The sequence below is a fragment of the Saccopteryx leptura genome, chromosome 3 (assembly GCF_036850995.1).
Source record: "Saccopteryx leptura isolate mSacLep1 chromosome 3, mSacLep1_pri_phased_curated, whole genome shotgun sequence".
In the NCBI taxonomy this organism is placed as follows: Eukaryota; Metazoa; Chordata; class Mammalia; order Chiroptera; family Emballonuridae; genus Saccopteryx; species Saccopteryx leptura.
The window spans coordinates 161,046,935-161,068,965 of NC_089505.1; the positions used below are offsets into that span (position 1 = coordinate 161,046,935).

The 22,031-nt window shown below is 36.5% G+C and overlaps 1 protein-coding gene across 1 annotated transcript in view; it reads right to left on the minus strand.

The window, feature by feature from the left end:
• Positions 1 to 22,031, minus strand: part of COL24A1 (collagen type XXIV alpha 1 chain) — a 383,490-nt gene that overhangs the window by 124,089 nt on the left and 237,370 nt on the right. The window contains exons 28-33 of the mRNA XM_066372218.1: positions 21,058 to 21,111; positions 19,577 to 19,630; positions 10,970 to 11,023; positions 10,319 to 10,363; positions 10,158 to 10,202; positions 1,456 to 1,509 (exon numbers count right to left, since the gene is read on the minus strand). Of these exons, the coding sequence (XP_066228315.1) occupies positions 1,456 to 1,509; positions 10,158 to 10,202; positions 10,319 to 10,363; positions 10,970 to 11,023; positions 19,577 to 19,630; positions 21,058 to 21,111 (306 nt within the window). The remainder of the gene's footprint in view (positions 1 to 1,455; positions 1,510 to 10,157; positions 10,203 to 10,318; positions 10,364 to 10,969; positions 11,024 to 19,576; positions 19,631 to 21,057; positions 21,112 to 22,031) is intronic.

The window sequence follows — 22,031 nt, forward strand, 5'->3', positions numbered from 1 at the left end:
TATATAAAGAAGAAAATAAATACAGATTGACAAGAATAACTCTTTGACTTTTAGAATTTACCACTTGCTAATAACCAAATAAATTATGCAAAGGCCATTTGTAAATGTTTGTGTCAATTGATGGATAAGAACAGCCCAGTAGTTTGAAAGACTATATATTGCATGTTATAGTATGTTATATCTCACACTATCCCAGAAGAATGACTTCATAGGCAAGAAAGAGTAAATTCTGAGAGAGTAGGTGTGACAAGGTCTTTCCTTTTTTTTGAGACAGAGAGAGACAGAGAGAGGGACAGATAGGGACAGACAGACAGGAAGGCAGAGAGATGAGAAGCATCAATTCTTCATTGTGGCACTTTAGTTGTTCATTTTGCTTTCTTTTATGTGCCTTGACTGGGGAGCTACAGCAGATCGAGTGACCCCTTGCTCAAGACAGCAACCTTGGGATTAAGCTGGTAAGTCTCGCTCAAATCAGATGAGCCTGCACTCAAGCTGGCAACCTCAGGGTTTCGAACCTGGGTCCTCTGCATCCCAGTCTGATGCTCTATCTACTGTGCCACCACCTGGTCAGGCACAAGGTCTTTCCTTTTCCCAATTTATTTTCCATGGAAACTCTGTAATAAAATTACATTTATCAAATTATGATATAAGTTGCCTGACCTGTGGTGGCACAGTGGATAAAGCGTCGACCTGGAAATGCTGAGGTCGCCAGTTCAAAACCCTGGGCTTGCCTGGTCAAGGCACATATGGGAGTTGATGCTTCCAGCTCCTCCCCCCTTCTCTCTCTCTGTGTCTCCTCTCTCTCTCCCTCTCTGTCTCTCCCTCTCCTCTCTAAAATGAATAAATAATAAAAAAAAAATTATGATATAAGTTTTTGTTTAAATGATGTACCAACGTTTCTGTAACATTTACACATTTTGGCCAATCAGATGTTAAGTTTGGCTTTTCTCTATCTATCATCTTTATTTCTTCTTTTTATTAAATTTATTGGGGCGACATTGATTAATAGGATTATATGGGTTTTAAGTGTATATTTCTATGATCTTCACATTGCATTGTGTTCAATAGTGCATTGGACTTTTATGTGGTCTTTCATATAGAGTTGGCCTCATAAATGTGATTGTGTGTGTGTGTGGAAGTGTTATTATTATTATACAAACAGCAAGCCATTCAGAAAGAAATTTTCTGAGATTCAATAAAACTGAGTTATCATTGTTGAAAAAAAAATATGTGAAGTTTGAACAGTTCTAGAAAAACAGAACCAAAGTTGATTATATAAAACGAGGAAGCACTAAAGACTATATTCACAGCAAAATATTTGTTCTATATAATTAGGTGTCTGTTACAAATGCTGCTTTTAGAAACATACCAGCCTCAGCAGAAGGCAGCACTAACAGAAAGATAAATGTACATTATGAAAGAAATATAATTAGAAAAGTATAGAGATAAACTTACTGGTTCTCCTGCAGGTCCCCTGTCTCCTGTACTACCAGGGGATCCTTGTGAACCCTGCACAAACAAAGGCAAAACTTGAAGAAAAAGTGATGTTGAAAATGTTTTATTCAGTTCCCTTACCTCAGCTTTCTTACACAATCCCCCTGCCTGACTTTTCTGTCTACCTCTATTCTTTTTCCCCCATTTTCTGATATAATATGCATAAAACTTATTACTTTAACAACTTTTAAGTGTAAAATTCGGTGGCATTAAGCACATCTACACAGTTCTGTTACCATTACCCATCTATCTTTAGAATTTTTTATCTTTCCAGATTGAAAATCAATACACATTAAATAATTCCCTGTCCCCATTCCTATGGCAACCACCATTCTACTTTTGGCCTCTGAATTTGACTACTTTAGGTTCGTTATGTAAGTGGAATAATACACTATTTGTTTTGGTTTATTTCATGTAGTATAATGTCTTCAAGTTTCATCCATGTTGTAACATGTGTTAAGATTTCCTTTCTTTTTCAAGTTGAATAAAATTCTGCAATATTTATATACTACTTTTTGTATATGCATTTACCCACCAATGAATGCTTGGGATTTCTACCTTTTGGTTACTGTGAATAATGAGCCTATAAACATTGATGTACAAATATCTCTTTGAGCCCCTACTTTCAATACTTTTGGGTGTATACCTAAAAATAGAATTGATAGATTTTATGTTTAAATGTTTAAGGAGCCACCAAACTATTTTCCAAAGCAGCCCCACAATTTAACATTCTCATCAGCAATGTACAAGGGTTCTGATTTCTCCACATATTTGTCAACATTAGTTAATTTCTGTGTGTGTGTGTGTGTTTGTATTTTTCTTAAGTGAGAAGCAGGGAGGCAGAGAGATAGACTCCCACATGTGTCTGACTGAGATCCACCCAGCAAGCCCACTAGGGAGTGATGCTCTGCTCATCTGGGGCCCCTGCTCCTTTGTAACCGGAGCCATTTTAGCACCTGAGGCAGAGGCCATGGTGTTATCCTCAGCCCCTGGCCAATATGCTTCAGTTGAGCCTTGGCTGCAGGAAGGGAAAAGAGAGATAAAGAGGAAGAAGAGGGGGGAGGGGGGAGAAGCAGATAGTCACTTCTGCGTGCTCTGACCGGGAACTGAACCTAGGACATCCAGATGCTGGGCTGATGCTCTACTACTGAGCCAACAGGCCAGGGCCTCTTTTTTCTTTTTCTTAAAAATAATAACCATTCTAATGGGTAGTAAATGTTATCTCATTGTGGTTTTGATTTCATTTCTATAATGATATTATTGAGCATCTATATTATACTTATTAACCATCTGTATATCTTCTTTGGAGTAATGTCTATTCAAGTCCTTTGCCATTTTTTGGCCATATAAATATATTTTTTTTGCTAAGTTTTAGGAGTTCTTTATATCTATATATGTTCTTTTTTTAATTAAAATTTTTATTTATTTATTCATTTTAGAGAGGAGAGGGAGAGACACAGAGAGAGAGAGAGAGACAGAGAGACAGAGAGAGAGAGAGGAGAGGAGAGACAGAGAGAGAGAAGGGGGGAGGAACTGGAAGCATCAACTCCCATATGTGCCTTGACCAGGAAAGCCCAGGGTTTCGAACCGGTGACCTCAGCACTTCCAGATCGACGCTTTATCCCACTGCACCACCACAGGTCAGGCTCTATATATGTTCTTATATTTAATTCCTATCCTATCAAGTGACAAATAATTCTGCATAACTATTTTAAACTTGGATTTTTAATAACGTTAATACTGACAGAAAAGTGTTTTTATCCAAAAATAATAAACTTGTAATGTGTTAATAAATATGACTTATGCCCTTAAAACCTGGTATAGTATAAGAGTTTTAGGACCTAGTTGACCAAATTGGACTTCTCCAATGCCCTTCCACCCCCCACCTCATTTTTATATTATGCCACCTATGGTACCATAAAATTGAGTCTTAGAAATGCGGCTATATTTTAAACTGGTACATAAAACTCTAAGTCAAATTTCAAGTCCTCTTTGATTCTCCTAATCAAAGATTTACTGAGCATGTACTGTGTACTGAACACTGCTGACTATTGGTGATATATAAAATATTGCTCTTGTCTATTTGCAAGTTGCCTCTTCTACATCACTGACCTCAGGAAGCCTGGTACTGTACAGTGGATCACAATTATTATTTATCTTAAAATGAAAAGCTAAGAGAAAAATATTATTATCACTCAGAAGTAGAGCTATTTAAAATTCCTAGCAATGTTCAATCTTCTAAGTTACAACCATCAATGCTATGTTTAATTGTATATGGTTGTCCAGTTGAAGAAAGGAAGATATGTAAAATCATGGACTTCCATCTGACTAAGGCACTATTTCAGTCATAAAAATTATATGCTACTCATTATCCCAGGCCCCAGGCTCCTCAGTTCAGGGACAGAATCAACATAAGAGATCCCAACTGAAACATACAGCGAAAGTTTAGAATGGTAAAGAATGTCCTCCCAGTTTTCTTTGTAAAGTGTGTTTGCACACAATACCAAGCTTCATATATACTTTTAATGATGTTAATGGTGCATAAAAGCTGTTTGGCAAACCTATGAAATAATTTAAATGTACTCTATTTTTTTTGGAAATGAAGAAGCTGGCACAAAATAAAAATTCCCTTTAAGGCTTTTCAGAAACTACTAAAAATCCATTATCTGTATTAGAACTCCTTGCTCCATGACTTGAACTCAGGTTATTATGGTTGTTATTTATTGAAAACCTGTGCCAAAAAATAATAAACATCATTTCTTATAACTATGAAAAGTATTTCATTTGAAAGACAGGGAAACTGAGGCTCTGAGAGGTTAAATAATTTGTACAAAGTAAAAACAGTAAGTAGCAGAACCAACATTTGTCCTCCAGTATGTCAGATATAATAATGTTATGCTCTATCACTATACCAAACTGCTTTCCACTGATTTCAGTGAGGAATCATTCAATGCCTTTTCCATTTTCAACAAATATGCAGAGCATCCTTAAAGACTTCTTAAGAGAATAAACAAGGGGACATATACTCGTTGTTTCCATGGCTACATTTGCACTGTAAGATCATGAATACTGTGTGCATTATGCTCCATTCTCTGAAGAATGGAAAAGAATAGAGTTGATACTATATACTTTCTGTATTATAGGAATTATGAAATAAATGTTTCTCAAGGAGTTTGAGTTGCTCCAGAGAAAATTTTATTTAAAGAGGAACTGTTAAGAGTTTCTACTTCTAATATTGACCAAGTAGCTTCTATCAAACCCAACTTATGTATGGATAACAATATACTTAGAACTATATATATATTAGAGAGAGGAGAGGGAGAGAAAGTAGGGGTGGGGGAATTGGAAAGCATCAACTCATAGTTGTTGCTTCTCATGTGCCCTGACCAGGCAAGCCAAACTGGCGACTTCAGCATTCCAGGTCAATGCTCTATCCACTGAGCAACCACAGATCAGGCAGGACAAAAATATTTTTTAAAAAATGCACCCTCATGTTTATGGCAGCATTGTTCACAATAGTGAAGATCTGGAAACAGCCCAAGTATCCGTCAGTGGACGAGTGCATTAAAAAGCGTTGGTACATATATACTATGGAATACTACTTAGCCATAAGAAATTATGACATTGGATCATTTACAACAGGGGTCGGGAAACTTTTTGGCTAAGAGAGCCATGAACACCACATATTTTAAAATGTAATTCTGTGAGAGCCATACAATGACCCGGGTACGTTACTCATTATCCAGTAAAAATGTGGTGTTGTCCCGGAGGACAGCTGTGATTGGCTCTAGCCACCCACAACCATGAACATGAGCGGTAGGAAATGAATGGATTGTAATACATGAGAATGTTTTATATTTTTAACGTTTTTTTTTTTTATTAAAGATTTGTCTGCGAGCCAGATGCAGCCATCAAAAGAGCCACATCTGGCTCGCGAGCCATAAGTTCCCGACCCCTGATTTACAACAACTTGGATGGACCTTGATAACATGATACTGAGTGAAATAAGTAAATCAGAAAAAACTAAGAACTATATGATTCCATACATAGGTGGGACATAAAAATGAGACTCGGAGACATGGACAAGAGGGTGGTGGTTACTGGTGGGTGAGGGGCACAGAGAAAACCAGATAGAAGGTGACAGAAAACAATCTGACTTTGGGTGATGGGTATGCAACATAATCAAATGTCAAAATAACCTGGAGATGTACCCTAATTTATCAATGTCACCCCATTAAAATAAAAAAAAGATATGAAGGCATTCAAGGAAGACAAAAAATAGGATAAACTAGAGCAGTGGGGGTTGTCTACAGAGAAAAAGAGAATGTCACTAGGTGAGTTTCTGATTTTTAATGGCATTTTTAGTCAGAGGGTAAGCCATACAAAATGGCTTTAAAAAGCAAATAGAGACCTGTAGTCTTACTGGTATAGAGAACCAGAGGGAAGAATTTGGAGTGACTATAGCTCCTGAAAAGTGATGGAAGAAAGAGCCAGAGAAAGAAAGCCTCAAAATCTGAATACAAACTCTACTTAAATCTCTTGCTGACATTTGAAGTATATAATGGTAAGGCAGATTCCAAGCAGCCAAGCCAAGACTAAAAAAAACTGAACAGAGATTTTCACCTACCACAAAGCTTAGAGAATTTAAACTTTAAATCCAGAAAAATTAACTGCCAGCCAGATTTCTTAAAAAAGAAATACTATTCAAAGGAATATAACAGAATTTGGAGTCTCAATAATGCATTATTCAAAATGTCCAGGATATAATTCCAAATTATTGGACAGGAAATATTCCCATATTCATAAGAAATGGCAATTCATGGAAATCTAATTTAAAATTACTCAGTTGTTAGCTTTATCACATAAGAATTTTCAAGTAGCTATCATAAATATACTCAGTAGTATAAATATAAATATGCTTATGATAAATAGGAAATCTCAAAAAAAGAAATCACACCTGTCAACCCCAATGAAAATTACAGTAATATCTGATGTAGAACTTAAAAATACACTACCATAAATAAAACTTCACTCCATGGGCTTAACAAATGAGTGAAGATAGAGTGGCTTATCCAATTAAAAAAAGAAAACAGAAAAAAGATTGAAACATAAATGTATAGAGCCTCAGGGACCTAAGAGATATCAAATGTTTAACATGTATTTAATTGGAATTTAAGAAAGAAAGGAGAGAGAAGAGACGGTAAAAAAAATATTTGAAAAAACAAAGTTGAAAAATTTCCAATTTACTGAAAACACCAATTTACACACACAAGAAGCTCATCAAACCTCAAGCTATATATATGCAAAGAAAATCCATCTAGGCACATCATAAACAAACTGCTAAAAACCAAAGATAAAAAGAGTCTTGAAAGTAGCCAGATAAAACTATTACATTATATGAAAGGGAAAAATGATTAAGTAAGTGTGGACTTCTCATAAGAAATAATGGAGGTAAAAAAAATGAAATATCAATTTTTCAGTGTGAAATAAAAGCAAATAAAATAAAACTCTATCAACCCAGAATCCTATAACCAGTGAAAATAAAATAAAAAAAAATAAAGTAAATACATTCTCATAATCAAAAGTAGGAGAATTAATCACTAGCGGAGCTTGACTATAAGAAATCTAAAGGGCTCTGGCTGGATGGCTCAGTGGGTTAGAGCAATGCTGGATGCACAGAGTTCGCCAGTTCGATCTCAGATCAAGGCACATGCAGAAACAAATTAATGTTCTTATCTCTCTCTCTCTCATCCTTCCTCCATATCAATTATTACACTAAGTGGAAATAGTTCAAATACTAGTTAAAAGGCAGAGATGATCAGAATGAGTATAAAAAAAGACCCAAATATAAGACTCACTTTAAATATCAAGACACTAATGGATTGAAAGTAAATGAAAGGAAAAGATATGCTATTGAAACAACAAGCATAAGAAAGCTAGAGAGACATACCAAATAGAATAGATGTCAAAACAAACAGTATTACCAGGAATAAAAAGCATTACCAGTGATATAGAGGAACATTTTGCAATGATAAAAAGATCAATTGATTAGGAAGAGATTATAATCATAAATGTGAATACTTTAAAAATTGAGTTTCAAAATACATTAAGCTAATTTTGACAAGATTAAAGAAAGGAATAGAGAAAAACAAAATCATAGATGGATATTCCCCCCAATCTCATCAACTGTAAAAATATCTAGATAACAGTAATGCACAAATTGTTATAGTTTGTATAAGACTTAGGAAACTAAAAACAGTTACTCAGGCTTTATCACCCTAATAACAGAATGGATCTGGCCTTTCCTATTGATTCTCCCTTTGAGACAGGATCTACATGTGGAAACAATTTTAGCCCATAGGCAAATATACTTCTCCTGGTTATCTGGGCTAGCAGAGTACTATATGTGCTACCAATTTCCATTTAATATCTAGCTTTAGAATTGTGACAATTTAGAGATGTCTATTTTACAGAGGAGGAAAATATTATATGATCTGGAGAGCTAACCAATTCAACCAAAACTATCCATATAGCTAATATGAACATGCATTACTGCAACAAAGGTCAACCTGTCCTCCAATGTATCTTTCTATTTTATGGCAATGCCTGCTTGTTAACAGTGCATAAATGATTAGAGACATTGAGATTACTGTGTAGGATAAATAAATCTTTGGGGCTGTCTGAATTTCTTGTATTAATTGATATTAACTTCCTAAAGATCTCAAAAATCTATTTTTATTTCAATAAAAAAGGAGACAATGTAGGTATAAAGCTAAGTAAACCTCAACAACTATGTATTATAAACTCATGATTTAATATTTAACCCATGTCATACACTAAAGTAACTTGACTCTTCCAATTGTCTATGAAATTCGCTTGTCATAGCTATGGTTACAAAAGTGGTTCTAGTAAGTTTTATGTTTGATTGAGAAAGTCAAATACCAAATTTTACATTTATCAAGAAATATCTTATAGGCTTGATGAACTTGATGAGCTCCAAGTTTCCCCACTAATTACAACATATGTTTACAGTGTATCAAACATGTAAACATTTGTTTACAGTATAGAAAATGGAAATAATATACCAAAACGTCATTTACATTAATAGAACAGAAACTCAGATGATAAATATTAATAATCAAAGAATATTCTTTGGGGATTACATCAACTAATAATACAGCGTCACACGAAAGTTCTTCCCCTGGATAACATCATTTTTCTCTTTTAGGTCTGACATTTTAGGTTTCACAACTGTCAGATATAATGCTATTATGAAAAAGAACAGGCAGGGGGCAGCAGAGTTCAAAGAGGAACAAGTATATGCGATGACATGAGTGACTATTACTATGGCAGCTGAAACATTTTTCTCTCATCCTTTCTTGACTCTTCAGTTGTAGGTTATTTATATTATTATCAAGTTCTATAACTTTTATTACATATTTATGTATATAAACAAATCAAATTTCATCATTTAAAATTATGATTCCCAATGAAAGTAACTAAATATACCCATACATTTAAGCTTATGTGCTCAAAATTATACATATGTAATATCACACATGTGCGTGTCTGTGTGCATTATGTATATGCATCTTTCTTTTTTTATTAAATTTATTAGGGTTATACTAGTTAATATAATTATACAGGCTACAGGTGCCCAGTTCTACAACAGATCTCTGTACACTGTATTGTATTAATATATTCACCCCCCACCCCCACCGAAGTCAAGTTTTTGTTCATCACCATTTACATCCCCATACTCTTCCATACCCACACCCATCTGGGCAGTCACCACTCTACTGCCCATGTCCATGAGTATTCTTAGTTTTGCCCCAGTCAATGATGATAAAAACAATTGTATACTTCTGAAAATATTTTTGACAATAGAAAAATATGTAGTATTATATAACATTAAAAACTCTTAGAACAGCCTGACCAGGTGGTGGCACAGTGAATAGGGCACCAAACTGGGACATGGAGGACCCAGGTTCCAAATCCTAAGGTTGCCAGCTTGAGCGCGGGCTCATCTGGTTTGAGCAAGGTTCACCAGCTTGAGCCCAAGGTCACTGGCACATATGAGAAAGCAATCAATGAACAACTAAGGTGCTTCAATAAAGAATCAACGCTTCTCATTTCTCCCTTTTTGTCTGTTTTTCCCTATCTGCCCCTCTCTCTGCCTCTCTCTCTCTCTCTGTCACACACACACACACACACAAAACAAAAATAAAAACCCAACTCGTAGAGCAGTGCTGTGGGAAAGCATGATGCCACACATGGCTCCGCACTGCAAAGGTCTTAAAACCACGTTGAAATAAAATGAAACCAGGCAAGAAGCCTCAGGGAAGTTTCTTGTTATGTATGCTTTATTAATATTCCATTATGTTTATACAATATCACATAATTTTATTTTGACATGGATTTTACAAAAAAATCTAACCTATAACTAGGGTGAAGGAAAAGTAACAGTTATCAACCAAAGTTTATAGATAGGTATAACCAAGGACCAGAACGAATAAGCAAGTTGCCCAAATTAAAATAATGGTCTAATGACTTTAGGAAGATAAAACCTTATATTGTTAGTCTAAATACTAAATACTAAATGACAGTTGTGTCAGAGAATAAAATAGATAAAATTTGTTCACAGCTTATTTTTCATAACTTACTGGCTTCCCTTGAACTCCTCTCTCTCCAGGGTTTCCAGTCTTACCCTGCATAAGGAAGAAAACACCTGGTCAAGTAGCTTCTTCCCCAAATATTAACCACAAACCAGGAAAATGAAAGATTTTAAATGTTTATCTTTAATGTGAAATGTTTTACTACTTACAATAAGACCATAAGGTCCTCTTTTTCCTTGATCTCCTTTTTCACCCTAACAAAGTATCAATACCAAGTGAGTTAATAAATTAATAAATTATAGTGTTAGGACAGGGGTCGGGAACCTATGGCTTACGAGCCAGATGTGGTTCTTTTGATGGCTGCATCTGGCTCGCAGACAAATCTTTAATAAAAAAAATAATAACGTTAAAAATATAAAACAGTCTCATGTATTACAATCCATTCATTTCCTACTGCTCATGTTCATGGTTGCGGGTGGCTGGAGCCAATCACAGCTGTTCTCTGGGACAACACCAAATTTTTATTGGATAATGAGTAATGTACCCGGGTTGTTGTATGGCTCTCACGGAATTACCTTTTAAAATATGTGGTGTTCATGGCTCTCTCAGCCAAAAAGGTTCCCAACCCCTGTGCTAGCGTATACTCATATACAAAAAATTGGACACCATGTACATAGTTCTATATTAAAAAGAAAACATTTCTGTGTGTGGTAAAAATATTTTGTATGTTTTATATTTAGATTAAGAGAAAATTTAGAACAATACTTTTGTAAGGAAATGCATTACTGTTTAAACAGGTAGAATATGTAGGCTCAAAATAATTATATATGAAAAAATACTGGTCTTTTTTCAGTGATTACCTTGGCACCTTGTACACCTTGTTCCCCCGAGAGACCATCTGCTCCTCTTGGACCCTAGAGATGGAAAAAATATCTTGTTGTTAATTTAAAATGAAGACATTCTTTAGTTGACGAACTCTTTCTGCTTGTTTCTGTGCCATAACCATGGAAAAAAAGACAGCTGGGTATACGGATGAACCTATTTGTATGAGAAAGCCAGTGTTTTCAAATTTTGAGGTGACCACGAAAATGGCTCATTCAGTTGTTAAGGTGGTTAGAGTATAGGTTTGTTATTCGAGTATTTTGTTCATCTTATATTTTACTTAGCAGTTATTCAGGATTTATTCTACAAACAACTCTAAATTAAATTAATTTAAAAGTGCCTGGTTTGTTTGTCCAACAGTCTTTTTAGGTTTTATATTTTGAAACAGCACTCTTTTCACTTTATTAGAAAATGAGTGTTGACTTTATTGGACCCACTATGCACCTACTAGACAATACTTACTGGAAGATGACATGGGTACAAAAAGGGGGGGGGGGGAAGCTGCTGGGAATATTCATGTAAATTTCAAACTTCTCAGCTACCTTACTATCAATATTTATTCAGTAATTACTTGTGAAGAAGCATTATCTGAAAAAGTTATAATCTAATAAAATGACAGTATATCTCTCCTTGTCTAAATTAGAATTGTCCTTGGATGATATGTAAGTCATTTTTAATGGAATTAATTCAATCCTACAACCACTAACTAAATATCTATTGTGGAAAAGGCTTTGCATTAAATGTTATGAGGATATACAATTGTAAGAATATTCCTCCATTATGAAGCATAGAGAATGATAAGGTAAATTTTATAAATGACTATAATATAGTAAGAGACAGGCATGTCAAGGACAAAAAGGATTCAAAGAAGGGGGAGAGCTTCCACATGTTTACAAAGGGAATAAAGATATCATTTTGACAGTTGGAGATTGCGTCAGTGAAGGAACTCAAAATAGAGAGAGCATAAGGAAAGGGTCAAGAGGCAGGAAAATATTTCTCAAGAATGAAAATAGTTTGTTTAGCTGAGCCATTAATTACACATAGTATTTTTAGTATTTCTGTACTAAGGAATAATTGTGATAAGACTGGGTCTTACAGGTGAAGGATTATAGTTTATATTTAAATCACTAGACAACGAGGAGGGAATAAAGATTTCTATACAAAACAGTGATACAAATATTCCATTACAACCTGATGATTTGAAGGAGCCTTTTCTTGTGCCTCATCTGAAGTCAGCTTAGTTTAGCATTATTTAATCTAAAAGCTGCATCTTATAATAGGACCTTTCCTGGGTGTTCTTAGGGTGACTGCATTCATTCTCTGATGCTCTTGGGCACATTCATGAGATTGGAGAGAAGAATCATACTCCATGAGGATCTATAGCTCTAGTGGTTATACCAAAGTTATAGCCATAGTTCTAGCCCTGAAATTTCTCAGTCTGTATTTCAGGCACTCCATGATCTGTCCGCCAATTTTTTTTGCCTTATTTTCCCTTAAAAGATTGCAAAACTAAGTTAAAGTCTTATTGTACAGGACCTTAAATGTTAAATTGAAGAGCACAGACTTAATTTAACAGGTAAGTGATTTTCAGTGTGTTATTCCTTCAACAACATTTACTAAGTGCCCAGTATAAGCTAGGTACTATTTTAGGGCCAGAGGAGATGGAAGGAAAAAGAGACAAATCCCTGAATTCACATACAAGCCAATAAATATATAAAATTAAAGTAGAAAATGACAATAGGTAGTCAACTATAATGAAGAATAACAAAGGAGGTTAAGGGACTGGTGACAGTCCAAGTGGGGAGCCCTATTTAGATAGACTGGTCCGAGAAATCTCTCCGAAGTGACATGTGTGACATGTGAAGAAGGTGAGACAGTCAGCTGTGCAAATAACTCGGGGAAGATCTTTCTGGCAGAAGAAATAACAACTGCAAAGGTCCTGAGGTGGGTGCATGCTTGAGATGTTTGCAATTAGGTAACCAATAATAATAATAATAATAATAATAATAATAATTAATAATAATAAAAAACCGATGAGGTGGAAGGAGACTTTTTATCTGTATACAGGTGGGGAACCTGCAATAGAGTATACAGATATAAAGTGATAGGCCTGATATTTATACAGCGTTATTAACCAATGTTATTCCAATAACTTCAGTTAAAAAAAAAAAAGTAAATAAATAAATAAACAATTCTTAAAGGATAATTCTGGAATTCCAGTGCAGAGATCCCTCAGGATCTTGCTTTCATAATCACCACCTTAAACAGTCAGCAGCCATATTGATCCTCTTTCTCTGGCACCGTTCAAGTCTATTTTCTTTCTTTGCCTTTTAAGAAAATACTTTGCAGCCCTAGCTGGTTGGCTTAGTGGTAGAGCATCGGCCCAGTGTGTGGAAGTCCCGGGTTCGATTCCCAGTCAGGGGACACAGGAGAAGCGCCCATCTGCTTCTCTAACCTCACCTCCTCCTTCTCTGTCTTTCTCTCTCTCTTTCTTCCCCTCCTGCAGCCATAGCTCAAATGGTTCGAGTAATTTGGCCCTGGGTGCGGAAGATGGTTCCATGGCCTCATCTCAGGATAGGCATGAAATAGCTTGGTTGCCAAGCAATGGAGCAGTGGCCCCAGATGGGCAGAGCATCACTCTGTAGTGGGTTTGCTGGGTGGATCCCAGTCGGGGTGCATGCGGGAAGTCTGTATCTCTGCCTCCCTGCTTCTCTGCCTCTCACTTAATAATAATAATAATAATAATAATAATAATAATAAATAAATAAAAAAATACTTTGCAAAATCTTTTGGCAAAATAATAGAACGTGGTTGAGAGCGTATGAAAAAGAACGAGTGGTTAACATTCTAAAATACCACAGAAAACAAGTAAAATCTAGACTGACAGTGTGTCCACTGTTATAATTAGGCACTTAACTCTTTTGTAGCCTGAAATTTCTGTCTTTGCTGGATATTTTGTTGGTGAGCAACAGGTAGAATAATGACAGCATTAACAAAATAAATTAATAATGTAAGTTAGTTTGGCATCAACAGAGGAGATAGGGAGAAGATAATGAGTTTGACTTGAGACATACAACCACAGTGAGGCAGATATCTCCAAGGCTAGTTCTAAAGAGTTAGGAGACATTGTGTCTAGGTTTAAATGGTAACAGTCCTAAGGATAAAGCTTCAAAAGCCCCCACAGCCCAACACAGAACTATACATTTAGAATTTTTAAAGAAATATTGTTTTGTCCAAAGACAGTAAATAAGTCTCATTTCATGGGCAAGATCAGATTAAGTGGCTGTCTAGATTTATATGTAGAAAAGGTTGCATCTAGCTCTGAAGGAAAGTCTCATAATTAACTGTCAGTTCTGTGTCAGCACACAAATGACCTAATGTCAAGACTGAATTAGTCCAACCATGTTTTAAAAAAATTTTTTTTGTTTGCCTTGAGAGACAGATGAGAGAGAGAGGGAGAGATAGAAAGCATCAAGTCACAGTTGCAAGCTCTTTAGCTGTTCACTGATTGCCTGTCATACATGTCTTGATCAGGGGCTCCAGCCGAGCTAGTGACCCCTTGCTCAAGCTAGTGATCTTGGGCTCAAGCCTGTGACCAAAGGATCATTTTGATAATCCCACCCTTGAGCCAGTGACCTCAGGATTTTGAATGTGGGACCTCAGTGTCCCTGGTTTGATGCTCTATCCACTGTGCCACCACCAGTCAGACAGTCCAACTTATTTTTTTAAGATAAAGAAATGGAAGCCTACAGATTTAATTGAGTTGCTTAATTTGCATAATATTTAAATATTCAAAGCCTTTGAATAATTGTACTTTATTTAGTTTATAATATTTTTCAAATGTTGAAAAGAAATAAAGGTTAATCCTGTTAGCAAGTGAATTCAGGCTGAAATAGAGAACCTGAAGTTTTAAAGAAGTTACAAAATGATTATTAAAACTTTATAAGTGCTGACTGGTATTATTATTGAAAGGACCTCCCTCCAAAATTAAATAATACATGTAGTAATAATAAGCACTCATGATCTTTATATCAAAAAATCCTTTTATTTTTGCCTGACCACATGGTGGTACAGTAGATAGAGCATTGATCTGGGACCCTGAGGACCCAGGTTCAAAACCCTGAGGTCTGGCTTGAGCATGGGTTTACCAACTTGAGTGCAGGGTTACTGGCTTGAATGTGAGATCATAAACATGACCACATGGTCACTGGCTTGAGCCCAAAGGTTTTTGGCTTGAGCAAGGGGGTCACTGGCTCAGCACATATGAAAAGCAGTCGATGAACAACTAAAGTGCTGCAAATACAAATTGATGTTTCTTATCTCTGTCACTTCCTGTCTGTCTCTCTCACATGCTAAAAAAATTATCTTTACTTATAAAAATACTTTCATTTTAGGAGACTTGACAGGGTGGTGAACACACAATACAATATACAAATGATGTATTATAGAATTGTACATCTGAAATCTATGTAATTATATTAAGCAATGTCACTCCAATAAATTCAATGAAAAGAAACATACTATTAAAAATACATTCATAAATAAAGTACTTTCACATTTCTTATTTCATTTACTAACCCGAGACTACACAAGGAACAAAGACATCAATGTGTCTGCTCCTATGTGATGACAAAGATAAGCACAATTAATATAAAAAAGTCTAAGCATAGCAATTAGCAATTACAGTAACTGAAGACTGTAAAGCCTAAAGTTGCTAAGTTTAGGACAAACTCTAAGAAAGTTATACAAATAATATATAATAGGCTCCTAATTGGGCATAAAGTTACTTTTCTAATACCTGTTTTAAGATATCCATCTATAAAGCTCTGGGGAATGTGTCAAATAAATCTAATCTGTTTATCTTCTTCTAGAAAAGTTAAAGTTGGCTATTAGTAGCTTTCAAAGATTAGAATAAAGTCTGATGGCCCAGCTACATAACCTAAGCATGTTTTGTACTTGAATTGTAGGCAATAATTTTAAAGAGTTAACCAAATTTCTGAATAATTAATAAACTCCTAACTGCATCAGACAATAGGAAACAGAACCACTACTTCATTTAAATGCTATAATTAAAATAAAAACCCTATATTTAACTGAAGCATCAATATAAACTGCACATTGGTTTACTGAGGAAGACTTTTATGAGAATTTCAAATCTATCTCTATCACCCTTGCAATCACTTTTAATAAGCTTTAAAAACAGCCTTTATTGATAGAACAAATGTCTAACCTAGATTCCGTATATTAATATTTCCTTTTAAATATATCTGTCGGCCCTGGCCGGTTGGCTCAATGGTAGAGCATCGGCCTGGCGTGCGGGGGACCCGGGTTCGATTCCTGGCCAGGGCACACAGGAGAAGCACCCATTTGCTTCTCCACCCCCCCCCCCCCACTCCTTCCTCTCTGTCTCTCTCTTCCCCTCCCGCAGCCAAGGCTCCATTGGAGCAAAGATGGTCCGGGTGCTGGGGATGGCTCCTTAGCCTCTGCCCCAGGCGCTAGAGTGGCTCTGGTCGCAGCAGAGCGACGCCCCGGAGGGGCAGAGCATCGCCCCCTGGTGGGCAGAGCATCGCCCCTGGTGGGCGTGCCGGGTGGATCCCGGTCGGGCGCATGCGGGAGTCTGTCTGACTGTCTCTCCCCGTTTCCAGCTTCAGAAAAAAAAAAAATACAAAGAAAAAAATGATAATAAAAATAAATAAATCTGTCTTTGCTTGAATATTCTATTCATTTTTAAATTTTTCAGATGTCTAATTAATTCTGCCTAGCAGTCTTTTCTGGCTTTTAAGACAACTAGAACATCTTCCCTTAAACAAAAATTAACATCTTTGATTTTTGTGGAAAAAAGTCTTTTGATTCTACGCCTGCTATAGATTTTTTGAAAGAAAAACCCACAGAAGATGGTCTTTATCACTCAGACTGCTCCAGTTATTACTAGCACTGAATCTAAATGCAAATACTGATGGCTGCTTTTCCAGTATGATGTCCATTTCCTTGAAAGAGCCACAGTTCAGAACTTATAGTCCCAACCATCCTACATCTCATATAGAAAATCTAAAAACATTATATATTGCTAAGGGCAGATAAGCACTAGTTCCACAGTGATAGTTCTCAGTACGGTCTCAGTGCAAATAAGCCTAGTGTAAGCTCCCCTCCAGTGTACTGTGATGCAGTTGTGGGCCACAAAGCAGTTGCAGGTGTGCTGAAAATATGGCTCCCTTATCTTTTGGAGTGACAGGGAAGGGCTAGTCACAGAAATTCCCCACCAGATACTTTTTTCATTTATCTCAGTGGGCTGGACATATATTCTCTCACTCTCTCTCTCTTTTATTTTTGAACTAAAATACATTGCAAAGGTTCAGTTTAGGGTACTGAGGTGGGAAGGGTTGAAGAGGGAGTAGAAACAGGATGATACTAGGTAACAACTAAAATGGGAGTTTCTAATCCTTTATTCTTCCTCAAATGTTCTGCTTTTCTGTTCTTTTTTTGTGAGTGTGTGTTCCCCATGTTCATTGATAACCTGAAATAATTTCCTTTAAAGGATGCATTTTTGTTCTAAACCAAACTCTTATTTCTAATCAAAGTCTCCTTGTTTAAAAAGTACTGGCTGAACTTTAAATAACTATGAGAAGCCATTTTGGGAGAGAATCAGGAAAATATATTTGGAGGATGAGAGGAAAACAGATCCTTGAGGAGGTGAGAGTTGAAGACAGTGTGGCAAATCAGGAAATAGTAATAACCTACCCAGAGGTCATAGGGAGGTTAGAAAAACACAGTGCAAATGAATGTCCCTTGTGACTTATGAGAAGGCACAAGTGGTTCCAGAGCAGATCTTGCTTGGGTACACGGCTTCTGACTGGATAATTAATAAGATCTCAATTACTTAATTAACAAAAAAACACATGCATTTCTCCTCTTTTTAATGTGTCACAAACTGTTTGAACTTTCCCACTATGACTAATACAAAGTTGAATAAACACATTTGACCTGACCAAGTACTGAATGCTGGCAGGAGACAGACCACTAAATGACAGTTTGAGTACAGATCATCTATCGTTATTTTTTATTTTAAATCTCATTTGGTCTAAAACAGATGTGGCCATCAGGATTATTTATAGACTGTAAATCTATCACCCAGTAAGAAAAATTGTTTTTTAGAAAAGAAATAAGAAAGACAAATGTGCTCTCATTCTTTAGTCTTCACCTAAAACATAGGACATGAAATTTTAGCCATTACTTCACACTGGGCATTCGTATCACTTTTCTCTCATCTGCCAATGGGAAAACAGCAATTTTTGTTTTGCTTTTAACCTTTGTCAGTTGGAGGCCATGTTCTTAGATTTTTTTTTTTTTTTGTATTTTTCTGAAGCTGGAAACGGGGAGAGACAGTCAGACAGACTCCCGCATGCACCCGACCAGGATCCACCGGGCATGCCCACCAGGGGGCAATGCTCTGCCCCTCCAGGGCGTCGCTCTGTTGTGACCAGAGCCACTCTAGTGCCTGGGACAGAGGCCAAGGAGCCATCCCCAGCGCCCAGGCCATCTTTGCTCCAATGGAGCCTCGGCTGGGGGAGGGGAAGAGAGAGACAGAGAGGAAGGAGAGGGGGAGGGGTGGAGAAGCAGATGGGCGCTTCTCCTGTGTGCCCTGGCTGGGAATCGAACCCGGGACTTCTGCACGCCAGGCCGGTGCTCTACCACTGAGCCAACCGGCCAGGGCTGTTCTTAGAATTTTTAAGTATTTCTTTCACTAGCTATTCAAATAAAAAATTTAATGTTTAGAAAGAAATATTTTTAAATTTAATTCTGTATGAATAATTATTAGACAGTGATGATTATAATCATTTCTGATTTACAATTAATAAACTCTTGTTTATCTTCTATGTCTTCATTCCATTTCTCATTGCTCTTATTTTGTCATGATGTTATTATTCCTTGCTATGTGAGCTTATTGTGAGAAAAAAATAATTTATTTAACATCTTCACATTTACAGTTCCCTCAAAAAATAAAATGAAGCTGGGAATGAGAAACAAGAATTCTTTTTTGTTTTTTAATTTTTAAATTTTAACAGGGTGACATTGATCAATAAGAGTACATAAGTTTCAGGCAAACATTTCTATAGCATTTGAACTGTTGATTAGGTTGTATAACCATCACCCAAAGTCAAATATTTTCTGTCACCTTATATTTGTCCCTCTTTACACCCCTCCACACCCCATTTCCCCTGGTAACCACTTCACTTTTATCTATGTTCATGAGTCTCAGTTTTATATCCCACCTATGTGTTAAATCATACACTTCTTAGCTTTTCCTGATTTACTTATTTCACTCAGTATAATGTAAAGATTTTTTATGAATTAGTGAGATTTGTAGCAAATGAAATAGAAATGCATGGTTTTATAAATACAAATGATTATGTCATTATTTCAATAAATGTAGGTAGTTCATCTAATATAATGAAAACGAAAAAAATCCAACAATATCTAAACACAATCTAGACTACATGAAATTCTTTTTGTTGAACACATCATTATAAAGTCCATTATAAAGTCAGTGTTTAAAGTTAAGATACTTCCTTCATTAGATAACTTACTCTTTGACCTTTAGGACCTTGACTCCCAGGTGGTCCTCTTGCCCCCACATGACCCTGTATGTTGAAAATTTAAAAATCAGTTATAGAATTCACAGGAATGTTATCAGAACAGTAGTTATATATAACCTTTTATATGACATGTAATTCTCCTTGTGAATTCTTAAAATTGATTAGTTTCCTTAGAAGTATGCTTTAATTATTTTTTTAAAATATCATATTTCCCTCCTCTAATATTCTGCTTTTGATGTTTCCTACTATTTGGAGGTTTCATTTCTCGGTGTTCACACCCTGAACAAATAATGGGAAGCTTTTTATATTCACCGACCAAGTAGTTTCCTGGAGGCACATACATGCAGTAGTGTGGAGGGAGCCACCTCCTTAGCCAAGGTGACCAGTCTAATCTGCCTGGTTCACCAAAGCAGCACTGGCTACCACTGTAAGATTTCTTTCCCATTATTATAAACATTTATGATACTGCCATAACATAAAAATAGATTTTTCTTTTACTATGATAAAAAGCCACAAAATGTTTCAAATTAACATGACACACACACAAAAATAGCCTGTAATGAAGATTAAGTTGCTAAGTCAATTACAATGAATTATTTTTATGCCTAATAGCCTTAAATAAGACTTAATTAAAAAACAAAATTTATTTACTTATATCATATTAGGTAGAAAAAACAGTGAACTTTTACAGGATCTCAAATTTATTTATTATCTTATGTGAGTAAAAAGGTTGGCAACTGTGTCTGTCCCTAGATCAGTCTTCCTAATTTTAGAAGTCAACACTATGGCTTTCACCATTCAGCAAAATCAAGGCTTATATTCAAAACAGAAGCTTCACAAAACAGCGTGAACTATTTCTGATAAGAACAGTTTTGTTTAGGGAATCAGAAAGGCTGACCTTTTTCATATTAATGTTTATAATTACTGTTACATTTTGATAAGCAAACTTTACCCCTTTAAGAGACAAGATGTCATTTTCTTTCTCTAAACAAAAATAGAGTAATTTGAAAAATTCCATTTTTTGTTTAATAAAGATATATTCTCTACAAATTGTATTTGGTTGAAGATATTTTCAAATTCCTAAAACAATACGTTGGAACTTATGTTTGTGATTTGTATATACAATTGGTATCACTTCTAATCTTGATTACTGACCTTACTTTCTTATATGAAGTTATTCAAAAAAATGTTTTTTCTTTCTTTCTTTTTTTTTTTTTTTTAGTTTTAGGCAGAATTGAAACTAGTTGTACTCGTAAAAGTGAGCAGTAAATAATATAACAAGTGGAGATGAAGAAGTTCATGATACCATGACATATTCTAGAGCGTTTTGCATTGATTGGGGAGAGAAGCTGCCTCCATCAGTTTAGACATTACTTATTTTGCATAAAAGCAAAAAACAGCATTACCAAAATTGTGAATATAAATTTAAATAGACATTCTAGAAAGGGATATAAAGTAATTTCTGTACTTACAGGTAAGCCCAGTGAACCCATGGGTCCTGGAGCCCCAGGAGAACCTGGATATCCCTATAATTTAATAAAATATAAAAGACATAAACTCTCCATTACACCTAATTATTATTATTTTTTTCTTTTTTTGCATTTTTCCGAAGCTGGAAACGGGGAGGCAGTCAGACAGACTCCCACATGCGCCCGACCGGGATCCACCCGGCATGTCCATCAGGGGGTGATGCTCTGCCCCTCTGGGGCGTCGCTCTGTTGCATTCAGAGCCATTCTAGTGCCTGACGCAGAGGCCATAGAGCCATCCTCAGCGCCCGGGCCATCTTTGCTCCAATGGAGCCTTGGCTGTGGGAGGGGAAGAGAGAGACAGAGAGGAAGGAGAGGGGGAGGGGTGGAGAAGCAGATGAGCGCTTCTCCTGTGTGCCCTGGCCGGGAATCGAACCCGGGACTCCTGCACGCCAGGCCGACACTCTACCACTGAGCCAAGTGGCCAGGGCGCCTAATTATTTTATTATTATTATTTTTTTTTGCATTTTTCTGAAGCTGGAAACTGAGAGAGACAGTCAGACAGACTCCCGCATGCGCTCGACCGGGATCCACCCGGCACGCCCACCAGGGGTGATGCTCTGCCCACCAGGGGGCGATGCTCTGCCCCTCCAGGGCGTCGCTCTGCCGTGACCAGAGCCATTCTAGCGCCTGGGGAAGAGGCCAAGGAGCCATCCCCAGCGGCCGGGCCATCTTTGCTCCAATGGAGCCTTGGCTGTGGGAGGGGAAGAGAGAGACAGAGAGAAAGGGGGGGTGGAGAAGCAAATGGGCGCTTCTCCTATGTGCCCTGGCCGGGAATCGAACCCGGGTCCCCCACACGCCAGGCCAACACTCTACCGCTGAGTCAACGGGCCAGGGCTAATTATTTTTATTAAAGAAAAAACAGTAAATTATAAATAGTAATAAAAAGTGATGAGTTGATAAGATCTTTGTCTTCTAC